General features: G+C 36.5%; 2 protein-coding genes across 3 annotated transcripts; one reads left to right on the top strand and one right to left on the bottom strand.

Moving 5' to 3' along the window:
* Positions 1 to 8,179: 8,179 nt before the first annotated feature.
* On the top strand, positions 8,180 to 17,043 carry LOC131321319 (uncharacterized). Its single transcript, XM_058352315.1, has 10 exons — positions 8,180 to 8,241; positions 8,993 to 8,996; positions 9,183 to 9,235; positions 9,782 to 9,861; positions 11,186 to 11,684; positions 11,808 to 11,952; positions 12,132 to 12,215; positions 12,627 to 12,689; positions 13,509 to 13,828; positions 16,532 to 17,043. Exons 1-9 carry the CDS (start codon positions 8,180 to 8,182, stop codon positions 13,596 to 13,598), a joined length of 1,080 nt encoding a protein of 359 aa, XP_058208298.1. The 3' UTR covers positions 13,599 to 13,828; positions 16,532 to 17,043.
* A 689-nt stretch (positions 17,044 to 17,732) lies between these two features.
* Positions 17,733 to 21,225, bottom strand: LOC131319654 (uncharacterized). 2 transcript variants are annotated; one of them, XM_058350020.1, is made up of 3 exons: positions 20,853 to 21,225; positions 18,064 to 18,190; positions 17,733 to 17,974 (listed from the first exon to the last, which is right to left on the bottom strand). In XM_058350020.1, exons 1-2 carry the CDS (start codon positions 21,138 to 21,140, stop codon positions 18,092 to 18,094), a joined length of 387 nt encoding a protein of 128 aa, XP_058206003.1. In that variant the 5' UTR covers positions 21,141 to 21,225; the 3' UTR covers positions 17,733 to 17,974; positions 18,064 to 18,091. The 2 variants fall into 2 exon arrangements, with proteins under 2 accessions (XP_058206003.1, XP_058206002.1); XM_058350019.1 differs by having other exon boundaries at positions 17,733 to 18,190.
* Between the last annotated feature and the right edge of the window lie 281 nt (positions 21,226 to 21,506).

The raw sequence follows: 21,506 nt of genomic DNA, 5'->3' as shown, positions 1-21,506 counted from the left end.
GCTATTTCAGCCAAAGCCTTTAAAGCTCCCTCCTTCAACATACTGTTCCCTTTCTGAAATGAAAGAAACAACATCAATACTAGTTTTTAGTGTTGCCAAAATAAGCTATGCACATACGTAAAACTGCCCATTTGGATTATGCTTACAGAAGCATAGTTGCAAATAAGCTATGAGAATATGCGAAACTGCCCATATGGATTATGCCTTTTTTAAGAAGCATAGTTACATATTTTGCATGTTGAAAAGAGCCTTTTTTTTGTAAGAAAAGGAAAGCTACAAAAATACAACAGAACATATGAGAATAGACACATCTACAACCACCTAACTAGGTAACAAAATATTCAAGTGTGAGTATGTGTGCCCTTGAGGTTGTTCGCTTATTGATGTAACAGTATACCTGTAAAAGCTCAAGCAATTTGCTCCCTATTTCCCTCGGATAAGGTTTTACTCCCTATTCCCCTTGGATAAGGTTTTAGAACATCTGCTGGGCAATTTTTGACGAATAACAACATTGCTGACATAGCATGTGCCTGTAGATTTTCACTTCCCACGATAAAACGTGATATACACAAACTAAAGGGATATCAAGCACTTCGAGAAAACATATATGAAATAGTCATGCAGTTCAACTTGTATACAACGGACAAATTTTTGGAAGCATTAAATTAAGGTCCAAACCATGATGCCTTCTGTTGAAACTGTCATGGCCACAAAGGTTGTAGAACCGTCATGGCCACAAAGGTTGTAGAAGTCTTCATATCCTAGGTTAACTACTCAGTTTCGCACTACGAATTCAAAATATATGCTTACTGATATCGGATTGAGCTGATTTTTTATAGAGCCCCCTAACAAATGTTTTAAAATTTATGGGTATTTTTGTGCGTCTCAGTGTGAGTCCTACGTTGTACTACTCATCCACAAAGGGATTCTCTCACAACACAATTAGAAGTTAATCTCACACTTTCTAAGAATGACTACAAGGGAGTTCTTTATCTTTTATAGCCATCCACCTCCTTCGTAGACCACAAGGATCATCTTTATCCAATGGCTCACGTTCTCCTTCTAAAATTCCCATAATATATCTCCTCTTCCTTCATGACTCCCAGCATTCTAAAACTCTCCAACTAATCTAGCAAATAGCAAAGTCTTCGATAATCTTCTGAAAAATTCCAGATTCTTTTTGAGTTGCATATGTTCTTGCACGTTCTAAAACAGAATATTCTATTTTTTTCCCCAATATTCCAAGATATTTTGGAATAGTCTAGAATTTTTTCCAATCTTTTAGAGAGTTCTCAAGCGTTCTAATATAGCCTAGAACACTCTAAAACCTTTCGGTCTTTTTCTAGTACTCTCTTGTCTACTACGAATCTAGATTTGCAGAGAGTTAGGTGTTGACTCCAAACAGCTTCATCCGTCTCCCTCACTCTCATCCTGCAACGCCGGGGATTGAATAGATGTTGGAGATTAACAATCACATTACCCTAGAGATTTCTGATTCAGTGTTGGTACTGTTTGTTTACCTGCAGGCTGCAGGTGTTAATCTGCATGTTCTGTGCATGTTTGGAGTAAATCTTCGAGTACCTTTTGGCTTAGAGCAAGTACACTAGATGAGCTTAAATACATTTTTTGCTATTTTACCTAAGAGAAGCATTAAAAAATAGTCTACACCAGATGAGCTCAAAGAGAAGCTAAAATGCATTTATGAATAGTTGTTCTCTATTTTTACATATGCACTATTCATACTCCTTTCTTTTTTTATTATTTCTTTCTCTCTCTCCTCCCTCCTTTCTCCTCTCTTTAAACAATAAAGATAATAAAAAAATGAGTGAAAATTATATATTTTAATTGGAGTTAGGTAAAATAGATAATACTGGTGTAGTGTTGAAAGAGATGTGAGTAGGCAAAATGAAAAAAGTGCACTGTTGATCGGTATTTTTACATTTTCATTGGTGTACATGCTCTTAGGCAACTAGTTTGCATTACTATTAATTTGCTATATCGATCTCCTCTATTTGCTTTACTTTTTCTAGGTGCTCCTTCGTACTTGAATGTCTATATCTATAATCTTAAATAACTATGTTCGAGTATTAGATTCAAATCAATGATATAGAGTTGCATAAAATTAAAACTGCACATGAATGATTAAAAATTGTTTGCAGAGCACATCTATCTATTCATAGAAAGAGGGTACCAAAAAACTTGAGACAGTAGAACACAATTATATTTTGGTAGTAAAATACTTCTCTAAATTATGTCAGTCCAACTACATCCTCATGTTCTTCCATTCAGTTCACAAAATACACTACCCATTATATTCAAAAACTTACGAGTAAAACACGGATCCGTATACTCTGTGAGGATCATGTGAGAGTTTTAATGGGAGAGTGACACCACATGAACGTAGGGATCCAATGGCAGAATCCAAGGTACTCATTTTTCTATTACAAAACGGCGTCATTTGGCAATAAAAACACAAACGGAGAAAACGGAAGCCAGCGTTACCTCTGTTTCTTCTCCATCCCCACTCAGAAAAAAGACCTCTCGAAAGATTCATGCATGGTACGTAGCTCATCTAATTAGATTCATGGTTGGGTCTTTCCAAGGTTAACTTTGTTTCTTTTCCCTTCTAGTAATTAGTTCCCATTTTCAATTGAAGTCTCAAATTGATACCCCCATCGTCTTCTGACGGTCAAATGTTAGGTTACTTTATCCATTCCTGTTTAGGAAGCATTTGATCTAGGTCTTCTTTTCGTGTTTGATTTTTTGAAAATAGTGTACAAAGCGTATAAAAAACTTTTGCATTGGTTAGCTTGCGTTAAATTTTTAAAGATTATTGGTTCGTTCCAATGAGAGAAAAAGAAAAAGTAAAAAAGTATGACTTTTACTCAAATATTCTGAAAAATATTCAAGATAAAACCCAAAAATCCTAATTTTTTGGATGTTTGATTGTAGCACAACTGGTTTGATGTTTCCTTCCCAAAATTACTATACGGCTCAATTTGGATGCCCGTTAGAAAAGTTTGTGTATTTGTATGTGCAAGTGTGTGGAGTTATAAATTAATTGAACATCAAACAAGGGTAAATGATTGGGAAGGTGGAAGATGTATTTGGTTTTGGTGGAGAGGAGGACGGTGACAGCTGTCATGGTCGCACAAGAGGAATGTGAGGTGGATGGGGTTGCTGCTGGATTGCGGAGAGCAAGGCAGCGAATCACAAGTTGATGTTCAAGAAACTGTTGGGATGGTTCAAATCCCAGATTAATTAAAAGTCTTGCACATGGTTTTTTGTCTCTGGAACCGAAGATGCTGGTGTTGGCTGATTTCCTTCATTGCCGTGTGACCTTCCAACTTTCTTGATGGGAACATGTAATATGTTATTAATGCAAGGGTTAATTGGTTGGTGGTTAACTAATTATATGATGGCATGAGAAGTGTTTTTCGGTAACAGAGAGGAAAAGAAAAACAGTGTGTGCAAGTGTAAGTCAAGTCTTGTACTTGGTGTGAGAGTGGGTTCTTAGTGAGAGTGGGTGTATAAGGGGTTGGGTTTGGGTTTTCAAACTCGGGTGTTCTCTTGTACTAATTCTCTCATAGTGAAAGAACGGGATCCTCTCCGTGGAGTAGGCGTGTTTTGCCGAACCACGTAATTCTTGCGTGTCTCTCTCTATTTTACTTTTCATCGTACTTCCATTGGTTGTGATTGTGGTTGTGTTTCGAATCTCGGTTCTTGGGTGCTTCCGCGTTTAATCCCAACAGAAACAACCTATTCCATCAACATTTCCTTTATGTATTGTAGCATCAGATCTTCAGCTCCGTTTGTTTGGATGTAAAATATTTTATCTATTTTTCGGTTTTTGGTTGTGTAAAAATGAGAAAAACATTTTACATGTAAAATATTTTTCATGAATTAGATGAAAATGACTTACCTTCAAATCTTCTATAAGTTATTTTTCAAAATGAATCCGCTGCCTTCTACTGCAATTCTCACTGCTCAATTTTCTCTATCGTCAGTCCTGATCCACGTTTAATTTCAATATTATCATATCTCTCCACCGTTTAAGCCCCCTCTTTCTACACTATTTTGTCCCCTTTTTTGGATGTATTTTTCAAGTGCCAACTAAATAACGGAAAATAAAAGTATGAAGTTTGTTTTCTGAAAAAATATTTTACATGAAAAACATTTTACATCAAAACAAACGGAGCCTTAATTAAAGTCATTTTCGTTACTATAAGCTGCAATTGTGAGTGTACTCCGTGTCCATTATAATATCTGTGTCCAAATCTATATTTGGTGAAAGTACACGAAAATTCTCTCAATTATAACTTTTTTCACGGAGACCTCTTAAGGTTTAAAATCGTCCATACAGACCCCCTCAATTATAACTGTTAACCAATCAACACCCTTTTTGTCAAAAGGATCGCTAAGATGAAGGGGTCAGTATGGACAATTTTTATAGATGAGGGGATCATTGTGACTTGTGAGCGATTTTTTAGAGGTAGAATCATCATTTCTCCTAATTCTGCTAATAGAGTTAGCAAATTTTTCATTTCATATAATTGAGGGGGTTTGTATGAATAGTTTTAAACATTAAGGGGTCTTCGTAAAAAAAATGAAAATTGAAAGGATCTTCGTGTACTTTCACCTTTATATTTGTCTATCTATCCAAGTGTGTACCCAGTTTTCCTGTTCTTTTGTTCTTTTAATTAACTCTCACGAAAATCTGCCATTAATTGCTATAAACTATAAAGCCAAAAGAGGAATGTTTGCAATTAATTGCTGAAAACGTAAGTCCACCACGAGAAATTTTCCCCCACATTCGACACGTATGTATCTTTACTTTTCCCCACATTTCTTATCCTAATTAATGGTGTCTTAACTTTTTTGTTCTTTAGATTTTAAAAGTAAAAGATTACGTCCACCGACTATAAGAACTACACCAAATTGATTGATTGTTTTTTTTGCTACAACATTTGGGTTGTATTTGCATCAATCGCTCAAAAGATAAAACATTTTATGCATTCATGCACATTTTTATGTACATTTTCAAAAAATCACCGAACTGGACCACCAAAGTAACTAAGAGTATATAATTCCATTTGAGAAAAAAAGAATACTGACAATCTGTTTGGACTCCAAATGAACTTGCAATAATTATTGGTTCATCCTCTCAATTATTATTATTTTTATTGTGAGCATATTTACATACATTTTATGTACATTTTTGGCCTCCTTGGTTTTCTTAATAATAGTTTCTTAAATTACATTTTCAGCCTTCTTGGGTGTGTATGTTGATCTCGCTCAGGGCTGGCCCAAAGATTTTTAGTGCCCAATGCCTAATAAAAAAAAGAGTCCTTAAAGAGTTAATACTTAACAATTTTTACAGCAACAATCATAATATGAAAAAGTCAAATCAATATAAAGTTCTACTGATCATTACACACGAACACAAAATACGAGATCGTCAAGTTTTTGGGGTGGGTTTGGGGGAAAACAATATTGGGGAGGTGTTATTCTGTGGTTTGGGGGAAATAATTTTGGGGATTTAGTGGGTTGGGCTAACTCATTACCTTTAATTAGGCATTTTTTTTATTCTATTGGGCTTTAAAAGAGTTCTACTTAAACCAAAATAGTGTAAATATTGGAGTGCCTCTAAAAATTAGAATTTTTAGTGCAAATATTGGTGTGCCTCTTGGGCCTTGGGGTTGGGCCGGCTCTGATCTCGCCCATATTTGTTAGTTTTGTCCGTGCATAAAACGGATTGGACGCTAGTACTATATTACTGGTAGACCAAAATTTACAACTCGAATAGTCAAAACATTCAACACAATCACCTTGAAAAAGTCGAGAGAACACGTAATTTTTCCATGTGTTTTCCCAGGACTAAAGCGATAGAGAAGCCCTTACAAGATCAAAGAAATACTACTACGAACAATAAACTGGGAAAAGAATACTAGCTTTTAGACAGTGCCACGACTCTCATTCTCATTAATTGAGCATGCTCTATTCTATTTTCCATAATTGTGTGTTTCAATATTCCCTGTGATAAAATAATAAATTTTGAACCATAGTTCTTTTCTTTCTTTTTTTATTTGGGTCAAACGGAAATTCGAACCATAGTTCTAACATGCGGTGAGTCTGATTTTTAGGACAGAATGAAGAGGTTGAAGGATGGACTTCTTGTAGTTTTAGGAGAGTTTTATCAATTGGCTGGGAAGTTGGGAAAGGACGAGGATGGGGTATTAGAGTGGAGTATGATGATGAAATGGACGGCGTGGAAGAGACGAGGATGGGGTATTGAGAGTGGAGTATGATGATGAAATGGACGGCGGCAGAGCGAATCGAGATCGTTGATCTCGTTGCCTAGAAGGGTGCTAGCCAGATATTATATACTCCTTCCGTCCCTGTTTAAGTGTCCTACTTCGTAACTCTAACTTATTAAAAATACATCATGATTATATCTTTCACATCAACTTTTCCTATTTACCCTTTACGGAGACATCATCATTACACTTTTACTCACTAACTTTTCAAAATGGAATCCACTTTTAGGGACAAAATAGAAAATGCAACAACTTTTACCCATTAACTTTACAAAATGGACATTTATTAAGGAACAGTCCAAAATGAAATACTGAACTCTAAAAAAAGGACGGAGGGAGTACAAGAAAAATAGTACAAGAAAAGTTGAAACTTTTGTATATTTTGGCATAGAATTTGATATTTCATTTATATTGTCGACTGCCGGCACTGAGTCGTGCAGAGCTAGAATAAATGAAAATTTATCTAAATTTGTGAGTCAGTAGATCATACACCTCAACAAAATATAATAAATTAGGCACTTCAAGCATAGTAAATATTGTTATCTTATAGTAGTATAGTTTTTTGCATGCAATATTTTTTGTGTATATTTTTGTCACCATTGAATTAAAATCCTGCATTCGCCTCTGGCAGCGCTAGCAAGTTGAAATTTCCTTTATATTGTCGGCTGTCGGCACTAAATCAGTCGTGCAGAGCTAGAATAAATGAAAATTTATCTAAATTTGTTAATAGGGGACTTAAATAAAACTAAAGTAGCAGAGTATATGAGTCTAGGGTATGAAATCCTCAAGGCATCTGCCCTTAATTGAGCAGAAAATACAACTAGACACATTAACTAATACATGAAATCCAGACTCCATTTGTAATCCCATATTTGCCAACTGGTCCGCACATGCATTGCTTTTCCCGAAAGCTATGTTTGATTTGAGTCATTTTTAACTGCTGCAAAAGGTACCTACAATCATTCGATAAAGCACCCAATTGATGTGTTTCATCCCAATGCATAGCAAGTAATTGGATCATGACCATAGAGTCCAATTCAACTTCCAAATTTGGTAGTTGAAGATTAGTTGCTATCTGTAATCAGTCACGTAGCCCCCAAATCTCCGCAGCTAAACTTGTAGCTGCCCCAATATTCCTGTAAAAACCCGTTATCCAGTTTCCATTGTGATCCCGAACTAGTCCTCCTGTTGCGGCTTGAGTGGAGTTATTGCGGGACGTTCCATCCGTGTTTAATTTGAACCCGTTCTGTTCGGGTGGCTTCCAACCTGTTGAAACCAAAAGGAAACCTTGTTTTTGTTCCTCTTTCGCACCAGCATTTCCCATTCCTGTGCTGCCATGACAATGTGATTACAGTTGCTATCCAAAGGGATAGTATTTTGGCCGAAGATGTTGCAATTCCTGTTTAACCACATGTTCCCACAAACTTGGCAATAATTTGAGTTATGCACTTGTAGATAGTGTTGCAACAAGAAGAGGCCTGAAATCAGACATTAACGAAGGATTGGGCACCTTAGGGACAAGAGAAATGATGGTGGAGTTAACTTCTCCAAGTAGCTTACCATGGTGAAAGAAAGAGGAAATATAGCATTAATAAGATCAGCTTCAATAACACTCCAAGCTTTTTTTTAGAAATACGCAGTAAAACCATCAGGGGCTGGAGCTTTCTCATTGTTGAGAGAGAACAAAGTATCCTTCATCAGTACGAAATAGGGTGCTCCATGAAGTGATTGAACAAAGTAAACTCTTCCAAATGTAAGAAGGTTCGTGATGTTTTTAACCTCCTTTTATGTAATTTTTTCCTTGCAAAACTTGAGCCCATAGAGCCTCTTTTTCGTTACCAAGTCTCCAATTAAGCTTTGTCATGGAAAGAGTTGGTGCTCTACAACGGGATTTCGAATGTGGTGGGGCTTCGCTGTCGTTCAGGTAAAAAAATAGATAGGTTTTAAAAAAATACTATCTATTCTAATATATGAAGGGAGAGCACCACTTTTTTGTCATGTATTTTCCTTTTTCGAAAATGTCCTCTAAAAAAAACCAACACAATACAAAACAATTAACTATGAGAATATATTGGATATTTTAACACAAGAAAACAAATTTGTAGAATACTGAATTGGTAACTACCCACCCTTATCACCACCCCTCAAATCACGTTAAAATATTTCTCTCTCTCTCTCTCTACTCAATTGCAGTTTTGTTTCCTTTCACAATTTCTTGATTTGTAACACAAAATTTGAAAAAAGATTTGGCATTAAATTGCAGCGGAACTGAATAGACACTCAAACCCATGGTAATATGAAGTTTCTATTCAATTTGGGTTTTGTATAACTGGTGTTGGCATATGAGTTTCTACAGTTTTTTTTTTTCTATTCAATCTGGGCGCGAGCGCTCTCTCTCTCTTGCGTGTTTGATTTATTGACAGGAACCCCCAAAAGAGGGTGTTGCAATATGAGTTCTATGGTTTTTTATGTTTCGCCTTATGAAGTGTAAATTTTAATTTAACTTTACATTCTTACTGGAGGTTGGGGCACACGAGATGAGTGTTCAAGTTGAACTTCGAAAAAATTTGCACAAATGTTTCCCACTTTTGATTGAATTTTCACAAATTTTGTCAAAATTCGAAAGCATTACCTCTACTTGTATCTGCTCTTTATATGCTTTTAGTGCTTTTCAGTTCTGTTTTAGGAGTTGAATGGTCTCTCTCTTACAAAAGTATCAATCTGCAATTGTACTTTCATTGCGATGGTATTTCCAAAGAGGGTTTCAAAAATATCTCTCTGCAATTTTGTTTTCATTACTTCCTTCGTAGCAAGTTTATAAATCGTTTATTGATCGTGATCTTGTTGTGTTCGATGTTAATACAGGACTCTTCCGATGTGATTGTGAGGTCGGAGATTGTGTGCAATGTCATGAACAGGTAAGAATTTTCAATTTAATCGACACATTTAGCCATTTTTGGGGGTTTAGGCCTTTGGTTTGAGTTGTGTAGCTGACTAAAAGTTTTCAATTCATGGATTTGACTAGGAATTAAAATATGTGGGGACTATTTGGAGTTAATATGTAATTGATTGTTTCTGTATTTGATCAATTTCACTAAGAAGATTTACTTAATGTTTATAACTTATATGGATGTTGAGGATTACATGGATTTTCATGGCCATGCCAGTCACTCCATTTGGTATAAGAGCTGTTTTAATTCATAATTGGTTCTTTCTTTTGGCCATCATACTTTTATTTTTCTCCCTACACCCAACAGTTCTTCGCTCTTCAAGCAGACAAACATTTGAATGGAGTTCCTCCTCAATTGGTGATAACATATCTTGATTTGTGCAGGGACATAGTTTCTGGTCTTGCCCACTTGAACCTAAATGGGACAAGACCAAAGAAAATGACAACCATATCTTGATTTGTGCAGGGACATAGTTTCTGGTCTTTTGAGTTTTGACAATCTTGATTTGTGCAGGGACATAGTTTCTGGTCTTGCCCACTTGCATGAACTTGGAATCATGCATTGGGATTTAAAGACTCAAAACGTAATAGTAGGTTAAACAAATTCCTCCACAAAACTACGTATGGAAAGGAATAAGGAACCTGCCTTCATGCATGAAGACAATTTACATATTGAGGCTGAGCAAGTACACTAGATGAGCAAAAATACATTTTTTGCTATTTTACCTATGAGAAACATAAAAAATAGTCTACACCAAATGAGCTAAAAGAGGAGCTAAAATGCATTTGTGAATAGTTGTTCTCTATTTTTACCTATGCACTATTCATACTCCTTTCTTTTTTTATTATTTCTTTCTCTCTCTCCCCCCTCCTTTCTCCTCTCTTCAAACAATAAAGATAATAAAAAAATGAGTAAAAAATATATATTTTAATTGGAGTTAGGTAAAATAAATAATATTGGTATAGTGTTGAAAGAGATGTGAGTAGGTAAAATGAAAAAAGTGCACTGTTGATCAGCATTTTTACATTTTCATTGGTGTACATGCTCTTAGATATGCACAGTATGTGTATCCATATTTACAATTAGTCCAATTACTCTTGAGTCATGACCTACAAATCCAAGTGGACGTATTTTTAAAATTGAACATCCACAACCACCTATGCCTCAAAATAAAGCGAGTTTACGAAATGTTGGATACAAATAAGATTTAGAAAAGAAAGCGGAATAAGAAAACGTTGCTGGCTGCAGTTTTTTAAGCAAGGTTATGTTTTTACCTGCAGTAATTTTTGGTTATCATGTGGCTCCAAATATAAACCATTACGTGTTAGATATTCCATAGAACTTATGGTGTAGCATTTGAACACCTTTGCGTGGCAGGGTGCCTGGAAATACCTGGATCAAGCATCGTCCACTTGACTCGTTGGGTGCTGATCACTTGGGATTGCACCTAATGATTGGTTCCCTAGCTTGGTAAAGTGCCTGTTCTTGGGTGGGGTCTAGACTGAGCCACATTATTATGTTTCTTGTGAGGGGATTTAGGTGTCAAGTTTGGATATTGGGAAAAATGAATTTACTGAAAGTCGTCCAATTAGGTAGAGTGCTACGTGTTCTTCGTGTTTCATTCGGTGCTCCTTGGCAACTGTTTCTTTGATTAGTACCATATGTTGCATCTTTGCTAGATGGTTGAATTTTTATAAGATCTTGTAATTCAATGTCTTCAAACTACATGTTTTGAAAGTTTTTAATATCTATTTTAGTTTATTTGTTGCTCAACTATTCTTGGTACCCTATTTGGTTAAAAAATTTAGAACTTGGTGTTGACTCACAAGTTCCAATTACGGAACATTGTGCCACCTATTTCTACCTTTTGCTCAGTTATTGACGTTTTTTTGATGTTTTCTCGTCAATTCGTCACAGAAAAGGAGCATCCGTCGATGCCTTGCCAGTCTGGATGTAGCAGTTCAAAGTTCCCATTGCATGGACATGGGGCTTTGACCAAGCAACCAGCAAGCCCGCGGCAGGTGACTAAAAGGAAAGAGGCTTCAAGAACCTCAGCCTCTGCAAGCTTGGAGACGAGTAGTAATAAACCGTTGTTTTCAAAGTTTACTGTCAGTCCCCTGAGAAGATTCCAGTTGATTGATTCTGATTCTGATGATCCTTCTGTTAGTGAAGATGCAAACAAAGAGACTAATAAAGTAGAATCACCTATGAAGGAGAAACAATGTAATGATGGTAATCCAACTACGAGTCAACTGAAGAGAACTAAAGCATCAGTGTATCTCAAACAGAGGATTTTTGGAAAGATTTCTATACAGAGAAGAGTGTCCACATCCCCACTCCTGCTCTGGACGAGTTCTGTGAAGATTGAAGAATATTTCAGATCTGGAAAGGAGAAGAAGGGAGATTTTGTTCCGAGGCATGATAAGTCTAAAAGTGACAATGAATGCAGTAATCAAACCTTTAGTATCAATAATGATGAGCACCATTTGGGGGACCCTATTCCCCCTGCTCATTGACATTTTTTCCACAATGACCCTAGGATCCAGAAATTAGTCAGCAGTCGTTTATCCTACTTTTTCCCTCCGGGTGCTATACATAACAGTGTGAACAAGCATTCCTTCGCATCTGTTATTGATTACAGGTACTGTGCTTTGCAGTCACTTCAGCTTATCTACACTATTTTGGTAAGAAGTTTTTAACCGTGTTTCTAAGGCGATGTACCTTTTCTGTGTTTTCAGTTGTTAATTTAGCAAGGGTAAAGGTTCTAAACACCAAGCAGCTGGGACAAGTAATGCTGAGAAGCTCAAGAAGGGGGGGAAAATCAGCTGCTGAAGTGGTATCACAAGGCTCTGAAGGTGGGTAAATTCCGAAAGATGCTGGGAAAAGACGGGTTCATGCAGTTGGTCAATCTGGCGGCCATTGGTACACAGGTCCTGATGGAAAGAGAGTAAGTTCCTTGTCTTTTTACCTGTTGACAATGTGGCTAGTGATGCTCATTATAAGATGTTGATGGCGATCTGCAGCTCCCAGAAAACAAGTCTTTTAGGAGCTTCAAAATTCAAACATGTCATGTATGTAGATTATGATGTTGCACACTGGTAGTTGCCTACAAAAAATCTTTTCGTACTCTACTATAGAGCGACAAGCCTCACAAATGTGGCACATTACTTAACTTAATTGAGAATAATTGTGTTGGTCTGAATGTCTAATTTATATTTGGCACAGTGTAAGAGTTACTGCATGTCCTTCCAGCATTGCTATTCATATGCAGATATTTTTCCTTGGTGCTTGATTTTAAGTTTCATGGCTCTCCATCACAGTGGCAATAACACTAACCCCGTTTGCTACTTTTTTTCAGGTTTACATCTCTAACAATGGACAGGAGTTGGCTGGTCGAATTGCTTACATACATTACAGGAAGGTACTAGTGTTTTTTCTGATAACCGAATAATGGTGCATCCTTGCACACGTTCACTTCAGTTATTACTTTTTAGCTCAACGGTGCTCTGGCTTAATGTAGTCTGTAGATTACCTGTCAATCATCAATTGGTTCATCTTTACCCATTTTTATTATCTGTTATTCTATCACAATCTATGGTGTTAAATACTAGCTTTTCAAGACTTTTTAATACTGTGATTCAAAGGACAACATGCAAACAATAGACAAGAAGTTTGCACAAACTTGGTTCAAAAAAAGTTTGCACAAACTATTTCATTGCTACATGTTCAAAAACTATTTCATTGCTAATCGATAACATGAACAAGAAGCATGGTTTGAGGTCAAGTAGCTTATATAACAAGCCTTATCGTTTTAATGCATCTTTGACGTCAAGTTTTTTTTTTCCTTTTCTAATTGTTAATGTCGAGTTGTGTTGTCTGAATTACCGTACAAATTGTGATTCCATTTCAGCATACATACCAGCCGTAATGTTTCAAGTCCGCACAAAAGACAATTTCATTGGTTAATGGATAACATTACCAGCAAAATTGATTAGATTATTATAATTCAAAAAAGTAAATTCTGTTGATGAACCTGCTGCATCAGGATTAGGTTCATTTTCCTTTCTTTTTCAGAATAGAACTTAATTCCCAAGAATATCAGCCTTTCTTTTCTTAGTTGCACATTTCTTGAGATCACCTATATTTGCAGTTGTGTTTCTAATGTTTATTTTTTTGCTGTGGCAGGAAAGTGGAGCTGGTGTTGTGTTGTGTTTCTAATGTTTATTTTTTGCTGCGGCAGGAAAGTGGAGCTGGTTTTAAAAGGTCAAAAAAGAAAACTGCTGCTAAGAATACTTCTCAGAAAAAGAAACCTGCTGCTAAGAGGAAATAACAGCCGCAGCTCCAGCCCCCATTATGTGTTGAATAGTTTCGGGCATCATCGCCATGGGTATGCTGTAATCGTATTCTAATTTTGTGATTTGCTTTTTGTGCGTTAAAATCAACTGCCTTGATTGGCTTGAACTTGAACATATATATCCGAAGTTACCTTTAAACCCCACCACAGCAGCCTCAGATTCTCCATCAAACCCCCCATTGGAAAACCCAAGACCCTCACTCTCTGTACGTCTTTCTATTTCTCAATGGTTGAGTTTTAGTTATTTTGTTCTAATTTTTCAAACCCACCTTGTGGTTTTTTGGTTCCCATAAATATAGTGCTTTTATTTAGCAAAATAAGAAGAAAATAATGGAATCATATGTGTTGTTATGTTATGTATGCATTTTGATTGGGTTGAAACAGAACCACAGGTTCCCTTGAATCTCTGAAAACCAATGCTTATTTGAGTACGAGATTTGCTTTTTGTTCAGAATTGGGTTGCCCTTTTTGTGTTCTTCTGTGTCCTCGTTGTTTTTTTGGAATTCCCAATTGATTCTCTTTCACTGTATGTTATCCGTGAAATTTGGCTTGGAGTCCTATGACAACTAAGCAATTTCGCGGTCTATATATTTAGTTGTATTTGCTGTTTCAGTTGCCTTGGATGTGGTTGTGTTGAAAATGAAATTGGAGAAATGTACCTATCTGCAATACCTGTACTTTGATTCTTTTTGGGTGTCAAATGGTTGGTTTATGGCTCATATTATTCTGTTGTATTACGGCTTTTGAAAAACTTAGTGCCAAACAAGTCTCTTGTTTTGGTCGAAATTCATTTATAAATCTCTAGCTTGGTCTCAACTACACTCATGATCGCAACCAACAAAAGTTATACAATCTCGGTCACATTCCTCTATCTCCTTCCCACTGAGATTGTTATACTGCCTTGTGTGTCGAATCTTTCAGTTTGATTTCTCTAAGGAATTGAATTGTGTCTTTGTACGATCTCAAATTCAGGTATGACCGTATGAGCTTCAATTCCACTGCCATGTCTGCAATCCATGTGCACCTTTCGGACATAAATCCACTCATACTCCCAATGCCTTGTTTATGCAATTCATATGACATCAAGTTCTTGCCAATAGACACGTCTTTTTTTTTTTTTGGTCTATTAAGTTGTGCAAATGTCAATGCAGTTTGGTTGAGTCGGTGTTCTTTCAGTTGCCATTCTTTGGTACATTCGAGCTTGCCCTCACCAAAAGCTTAAAGTTAAAATAACAAAGATTTAAGAATGCAAATGGTTTTAGGGACAGTGATTCAGGTCGTAGTCTCTCAGCTGCAGAAAGTAGGAAACCATAGTCCATTTTCTAAAACATTGTTGCTGTATTGTATCTTCAGCTTGAGAATCACACAGTTGCTTTCATTCTATCAGATGGATTTGACTACATCTTTATTGTTTGTTAGCTTAATCAAAAGATCTCCTGTACCTTTACCCCTATCTTCTTATTTGTTTAATTTCGAAAATGTATTCAATAAATTTCGACCTACATTGTATAAGTGATGTAAGGGATTAAATATTATTTAGCAACTAAAATCTATAAAAAGTTTTCAATTTGAAGAAGGTATGTCCGAACCAGAAAATCCTTGCAAGTAGGGTTTATAGGATGTAGTTCTCCTCGGCTTTTGTACTTGTGACGTACATTCATTTGTTGTACATAGAAATGAGACCCCGCATTTGCGTAATAGTGACATTGCCATGCGAGCCATATATGCATTAATGCATACATGTGTGTGCGAGTTTCACACTTCTTCCAAAGGAGCGGATGCTTCTGTCATGTTTCTATGTTTGACTGAATTTGACCTTAGATGTGGTGTTCCCTTCTCTTTTTTTTGTGATGCTTTTGTATCTTTCTTATGTTGCCATTCTTGTCCACTGACTTATTTTTGATCACTTGCATGGTGCTATAGGCACTCCTTTTTGGCGTAATGGGCCCCTAGAGAGCCAATATTGTGTAATACTTGTGGATCGTGGTAGAGAAAAAAAGGAACACTTGTAAACTACACCCCTTTTCATGCTAGGGCAGAACCTGATGAATTTGAGGATTACAAGTTTTCAAAAAGTGAGGGGCATGAAGCTAAGGTGCTAAAAGAAAACAAAACCATAACAATGCAGTGGTTGGAGGGGTTGTCCCAGAATATACTCACGGTTTCCGGTGGGGTCTAGATGAAGATACCAGTAACCGTTCAAGTTTTGGCTTTGCTATATCTAACTCTGATAGTTGTGTACTGTTTGGTAGCGCTTATGCAAGTGATTTGACAGGTTGATTAGTCTCTGTATCTGCATGGTTTATATTGGTTCTGTTCAAAGCAAAAACCTATTTTTTACCTCCTCTGTCGATGTAGTATTTTATAGTGCAAATTTCCAATGGAAGGGTCATATTCCAGTTCAAATTGCAAATGCCCGTCAGAACACAAATCCTATATTTAGAGAAGAGGGGGACCAGGGGGTTGATCCGTGTCGGGTTCTTTAATATTTAAGGGAAGTATAGGGGTTAATGTGACTGCAGGACTAGAATATTGATCCTTTTGGTAGAATTCTGCAAATTTGTCTTCTGATTCTCTTTTTGTTATTGGCTTGCTGCTGCTTGTTGCATCATTTTCCATCTCACCATAATATGTCTTACCAATGTCTCTCATTACGACACACCTGGCCTAATGCCAAACTTGTTTTGCAATGAGACGAAAAAAATAGAAACTTAGATTTTATCTTCTATGTATCTCAACCCCGTCTTTAGTTGTTTCACAAATCGGGTGTTTTTTCCTTTAGTTTCATTCACTAGGCAACTTTTTTTGTTCCCCGAGTTCTGAACACGCTCAAGTATTGTCAGTACCCCTTGCGAATTTGACAAATTTCTCATGATATGCTTGCATTAACGTCATTGATACATTTGCAGATCCATCTCATTCCGTTGTATGGACACAATGGTACCTTGAAGAAATAGAACATGTGTCGGTCGTCCAAAGTCATCTTCAGTGGAGAAGCTTACTAATATGCACGATCTTACAAGAACAAAGGTCCTCCCACATCTCTGTATCTTTTGTAGAGGATTTGCTTTTTGAGAGCGATGCAACTATGGTCTCTGTTGAGATAGGACTTGGAAGAGGAATTGTTGATTTGTGATGGTGGGAAGGGACAAGTTTCATGAGCAATGGATATCCCCCTATTTCATATACTCCAGTTTAGTAGGAGTATCTTGCAAGGAGATCTGTTATGTTTTCTTTGTTTTCTTTTAGGATAAAAAGCAAGTTCATTCTTGAGCCATTTAGTGTCAAATGGTGTTCAACCCGTTAGTCAAAGTTGTTGTCAACAAAAGACAAAGCCATCTTTAGTGCAAAATTGGACAGCAATTCTACCATTTGTCAAATTTGTCACGTCATCCAAGCTAATAGGTTGGCGGCGAAAAATGAGTAACGTTTAATTCAATTGTCTCTAAATTTGAATTTGTGTCAAAATGTGACCTCAAATCGGTCCATCTACATTGCTATCATTTGACCCTTTTTTTTTTTTCTTCTTCTTGTCAAACGGAAATTCTCCATTGGACAATTTTTGACAATGTGATAGGCCTTCAAATGACATTGATGAAATTCCTTGAAATCAACGGGTGCACTTGAATGAACTACTATAATTTGGAATATGGATCAATTGGCCTATGCTCCTGATGAAAGTGTCATCTACCTGCTTTCCCTATTTTTTTTGTCTCATGGATACAGCCGCCAATGTCATAAAAATCAGACTGGCCCGATTAAAGACAATCACCAGTAATTTGTATGAACTCTAACATGTTGAACTAATGTATCATTAACTCTTTTGAGGCCAATCCATTTGAAATTTTGCTCCGCCTTTAATTAGGGGCTCTCGCAAGTGAGCGGTGAACACCTGATTTATAAAATAAAAATAAAAAAACCCAGGAATTTGTATGGCATGATACTGATATTGATGTTTACAATTTGATAATGTATAAAAAGTACTCAAATTCCAACATATGAAAAGTACATGAGCGTTGTGTTCATTTCAATTAAAAAATTTCAATTAGTGTCGGTAAAGGCCAAACACTTGACGAAACTGCACAATTGTTCCTCGTGTAGTCGTGTGGGTAGAAAGAGAATTTTATTCTTTTCTAACCACTTTTGTTAGCTTCAGAACCGAGATTATCCCTTTATTCCCTCGTATAAAACCCTAGCGATACGATAAAAAATGGCATCCATGGAAAGCGACAAGACCCAAACGACGGTGATCGAAAATGCTGGAGGAGTGGGAAGTGATGATGAGCAGACCTTGATCGGAAATGCGAAAGGAATGGGCCACAACAACGAGACCCTGACCGTGATCGGAAACGCTGAAGAAGGAGTAGGAAGCGACAGTGACCAGAGTGACCAGACCGTGATCGGAAATGCAGAAGTTAAAGAGGATATGTATGACACTTACCCGTACTGCAACATTTGTCGCCGGGGAGCTAGGACATCACAACGCGACCTCCCTCAAAGCACACCAGCGCAAGCATAAGAATGCTAGGATCGACTGTCTCTTTCACCATTGCCAGCATGAAGATCCACTGCATGAAACAGCACCCACATCTGAAAATTCATTAGGTTTGGTTTCAAATCAACTCGCTCATCTTCTTCCATTCTGTTAGAATTTAACCTTGTTTCTATGCAAGTAATTGTGTATATTCATAGATCTAGAATATGAACTGTAGCTTTCTGTTTTTAAGATCAACGATCAAACCTTGTAACGTGTTGTATTATACATACACCAGTGTTCTAAAACAAAACATACAGATATATGTAATTTCATTAGATAGTACATTAAGTATAACAACGTATTTTACAAATAAAAGCTAAATAACAAAAGCTAATTCCCTAAGCAAAAGCATAGTAGTGCAAATCAGTAAGGTACAGACCATTGTTTTAAGCTAAAGGAAAGGGAAACACAAAAAGAAGTGCTAAGAACTACAAGTTTAACTTATCAAGTTCATCTCTAAACAGTACAGTTTCCATCTCTTTTTTTTTTTTTTGATAAGTAACTTCTGGATATGATTTTCTAATAAGAAGAACAAATAGGTGCATGATATTTCGAGTAGCAAATCCCAAAGAACCATTAGAACTCAACCAAAGATATAGAATTCAATTCAAACCTAATGGATTTTGACATTCGGATGCCTTCTGTTGCAATGTCTCTTCATTGCTCCGTGGCTCCTGAAACTTCCGAACACACACTGGTGGTACGCGAAGGGGATCCAAGTGTTCCTGTGGTTGTATATATCCTAGGTTAATTGCTCAGTTTCGCACTACGAATTTAGAATATATATTTACCAATATCGGATGAGCTGATTTTTACAGAGCTCCTAACAAATGTTTTAAAATTTATGGGCATTTTTCTGTATTTTTTTGGGTCTCGGGTGAGTTCTGAATGTAGTGTAAATGTGTAGTGTACATAACACTTCTCCATACAATGTACTACTCCACAAGGGATTCTCTCACAATACTATTAGAAGTTAATCTCGCACTCTCTAGGAATGACTACAAGGTAGTTCTTCTTTATCTTTTATAGCCATCCACCTCCTTCGTAGACCACAAGGATCATCCTTATCCAATTGCTCACGTTCTCCTTCTAAAATTCCCATAATATATCTCCTCTTACTTCATGACTCCCAACATTCTAAAACTCTCCAACTAATCTAGCAAATAGCAAAGTCTTCGATAATCTTCTGAAAAATTCCAGATTCTTTCTAAGTTGCATATGTTCTTGCACGTTCTAAAATAGAATATTCTAATTTTTTTTTTCCATTATTCCAAGATATTTTGGAATAGTCTAGAATTTTTTCCAATCTTCTAGAGAGTTCTCAAGCGTTCTAATATAGCCTAGAACACTCTAAAACCATCCGGTCTTTTTCTAGTACTCTCTTGTCTACTACGAATCTAGACTTGCAGAGAGTTAGGTGTTGACTCTAAACAGCTTCATCCGTCTCCCTCACTCTCATCTTGCAACACCGGGGATTGAATTAATAGATGTTGGAGATTAACAATCACATTGCCCTAGAGATCTCTGATTCAGTGCTGGTATTGTTTGTTTACCTGCAGGTGTTAATCTGCAGGTTCTGTGCATGTTTGGAGTAAATCTCCGAGTACCTTTCGACTTAGGCAACTAGTTTGCATTACGTACCATTTGCTATATCGATCACCTCTATTTGCTTTACTTTTTCTAGGTGCTCCTTCGTACCTGAATGTCTATAAATAACTATGTTCGAGTATTAGATCCAAATCAATGATATATAGTTGCATAAAATTAAAACTGCACAGGAATGAATAAAAATTGTTTGCACAGAACATCTATCTATTCATTGAAGAGGGTAGCAAAAAACTTGAGTTAGTAGAGCACGATTATATGTTAGCAAAATATTTCACTAAATTATGTCAGTCCAACTACATCCTCATGTTCTTCCATTCCGTTCACAAATTACACTACCCATTATATTCAAAAACCTACGAGTAAAACACAAATCCAGATTCTCTATGAGGATTCCTCTGTGAGGATTGTGTGAGGGTTTTAGTGGGAGAATGACACCACAAGAATGGAGCGATCCAACGGCAGAAACCAAGGTACTCATTTACCAAGGTACTCAAGCGTTTGGTTTGACCATTGAAAGCATAAGAATGAAATGAAAATTTTACCCTATCTTTCAAAGCTAACCTATTAACTTTTCATAATCATTCCTTTCACATATAACATTTTTTTCCCCTTTTTTGTGTAGAAAACAAAAATGTCGTGTTATTTAAGAATTTTGAATTATCTACATTGTACTAAGTATAATAAAATAAAACTAGATACTACATCAAATTATATATTGATTGTCCTAATAAGAAAATTCAACTTATCCAAATTCTATTTCATGGATCGTGCCTTCAAGATGTACTTGCGATCATATATTTCAACAGTATTATGTAGAATGATGTAAAACCTAGAAAACATACTAATCACGGCAACATCTTCTTTTCTTTTTTTTTCTACATAAACCTGGTCGTTGCTAACCCTTTTTTTTTTTTCCTCAGCAAGAAACTAGACATTTTACTCATCCTTGGTTTGGCTGGCAATACAAAAAAAAGAAGAAGAAGAGAGAACTTGTAGTAAACATAATAGAAAGGAAATGGCGGGAGTGCATGTAACGTGGGGAATGGGGGTATAAGAGAGAGATAATTGAAAATCATACAACTTACCCCCGGGTAATACCGTAAAGGCTGCGTTTTTTCTGGGTTTTCGCCATTGCTGTCCTTATCTCTGGGATTGGAAGAGGGGACCACCAACATAGGGATCTGTCTGTGTCCTAAGAAGGCTCGATGTTGCCGCTTTTGTTGATTGTCGAAGGTCGCAGCGTAGAACCAGTGCTTGCAGACGACGGAAAAGGCGAGGAAATCGGGGAGGTGGACCAACTTCTCCGCGATTGAATCGAGAAGGTGAGCCGGAAGAAAAGCCCAATCTGATGATTCAGGCAATATGTCGGCCATCGTATGATCCACAGCAACCAAAATTGGGCGAATGAAAGTATTTGAACGAAACTGGGAAATCCCCTTCAACTACATTAAACCACCTTCAACTATCATTCATTTACGGGTTGTCCCCTTAATGTTCAAAGTACTCTCTCGAACTTGTTACAGGTTTGTTCGTTTTAAGATTTTAAATTTTAGATAATAAGTGAAGAGAGATAATAATTAAGAGAAAATTTATTGAAAATTATGTGCAGAGAGAAAGTTCAAAATCCAAAACAAAAACGAACGTGGTCGTCATTCTTTTAATGATGGATAAATTACATTAAACCCCGTTGAACCCAATTTTTTTTTTTTACTTTTTACAAAATATTTTAAAAATATTTA

This window comes from Rhododendron vialii, chromosome 3a (genome assembly GCF_030253575.1).
Source record: "Rhododendron vialii isolate Sample 1 chromosome 3a, ASM3025357v1".
NCBI classification, from domain to species: Eukaryota; Viridiplantae; Streptophyta; class Magnoliopsida; order Ericales; family Ericaceae; genus Rhododendron; species Rhododendron vialii.
The sequence above is the reverse complement of the archived record's forward strand: the minus strand, read 5'-3'. Positions and strand labels throughout refer to the sequence as shown.

Bases quoted from the DNA above. Each gene is read 5' to 3' on its own strand.
- LOC131319654 (XM_058350019.1), bottom strand. From the start codon at position 21,140: ATGGCCGACATATTGCCTGAATCATCAGATTGGGCTTTTCTTCCGGCT. The intron at 18,191-20,852 runs GTAAGTTGTATG...TGTTTCATGCAG, and splicing joins CTTTACGGTATTACCCGGGG to TGGATCTTCATGCTGGCAAT.
- LOC131321319 (XM_058352315.1), top strand. From the start codon at position 8,180: ATGGAAAGAGTTGGTGCTCTACAACGGGATTTCGAATGTGGTGGGGCT. The intron at 11,685-11,807 runs GCATGATAAGTC...CAATGACCCTAG, and splicing joins AAGGGAGATTTTGTTCCGAG to GATCCAGAAATTAGTCAGCA. The intron at 12,216-12,626 runs GTAAGTTCCTTG...ACTTTTTTTCAG, and splicing joins CAGGTCCTGATGGAAAGAGA to GTTTACATCTCTAACAATGG.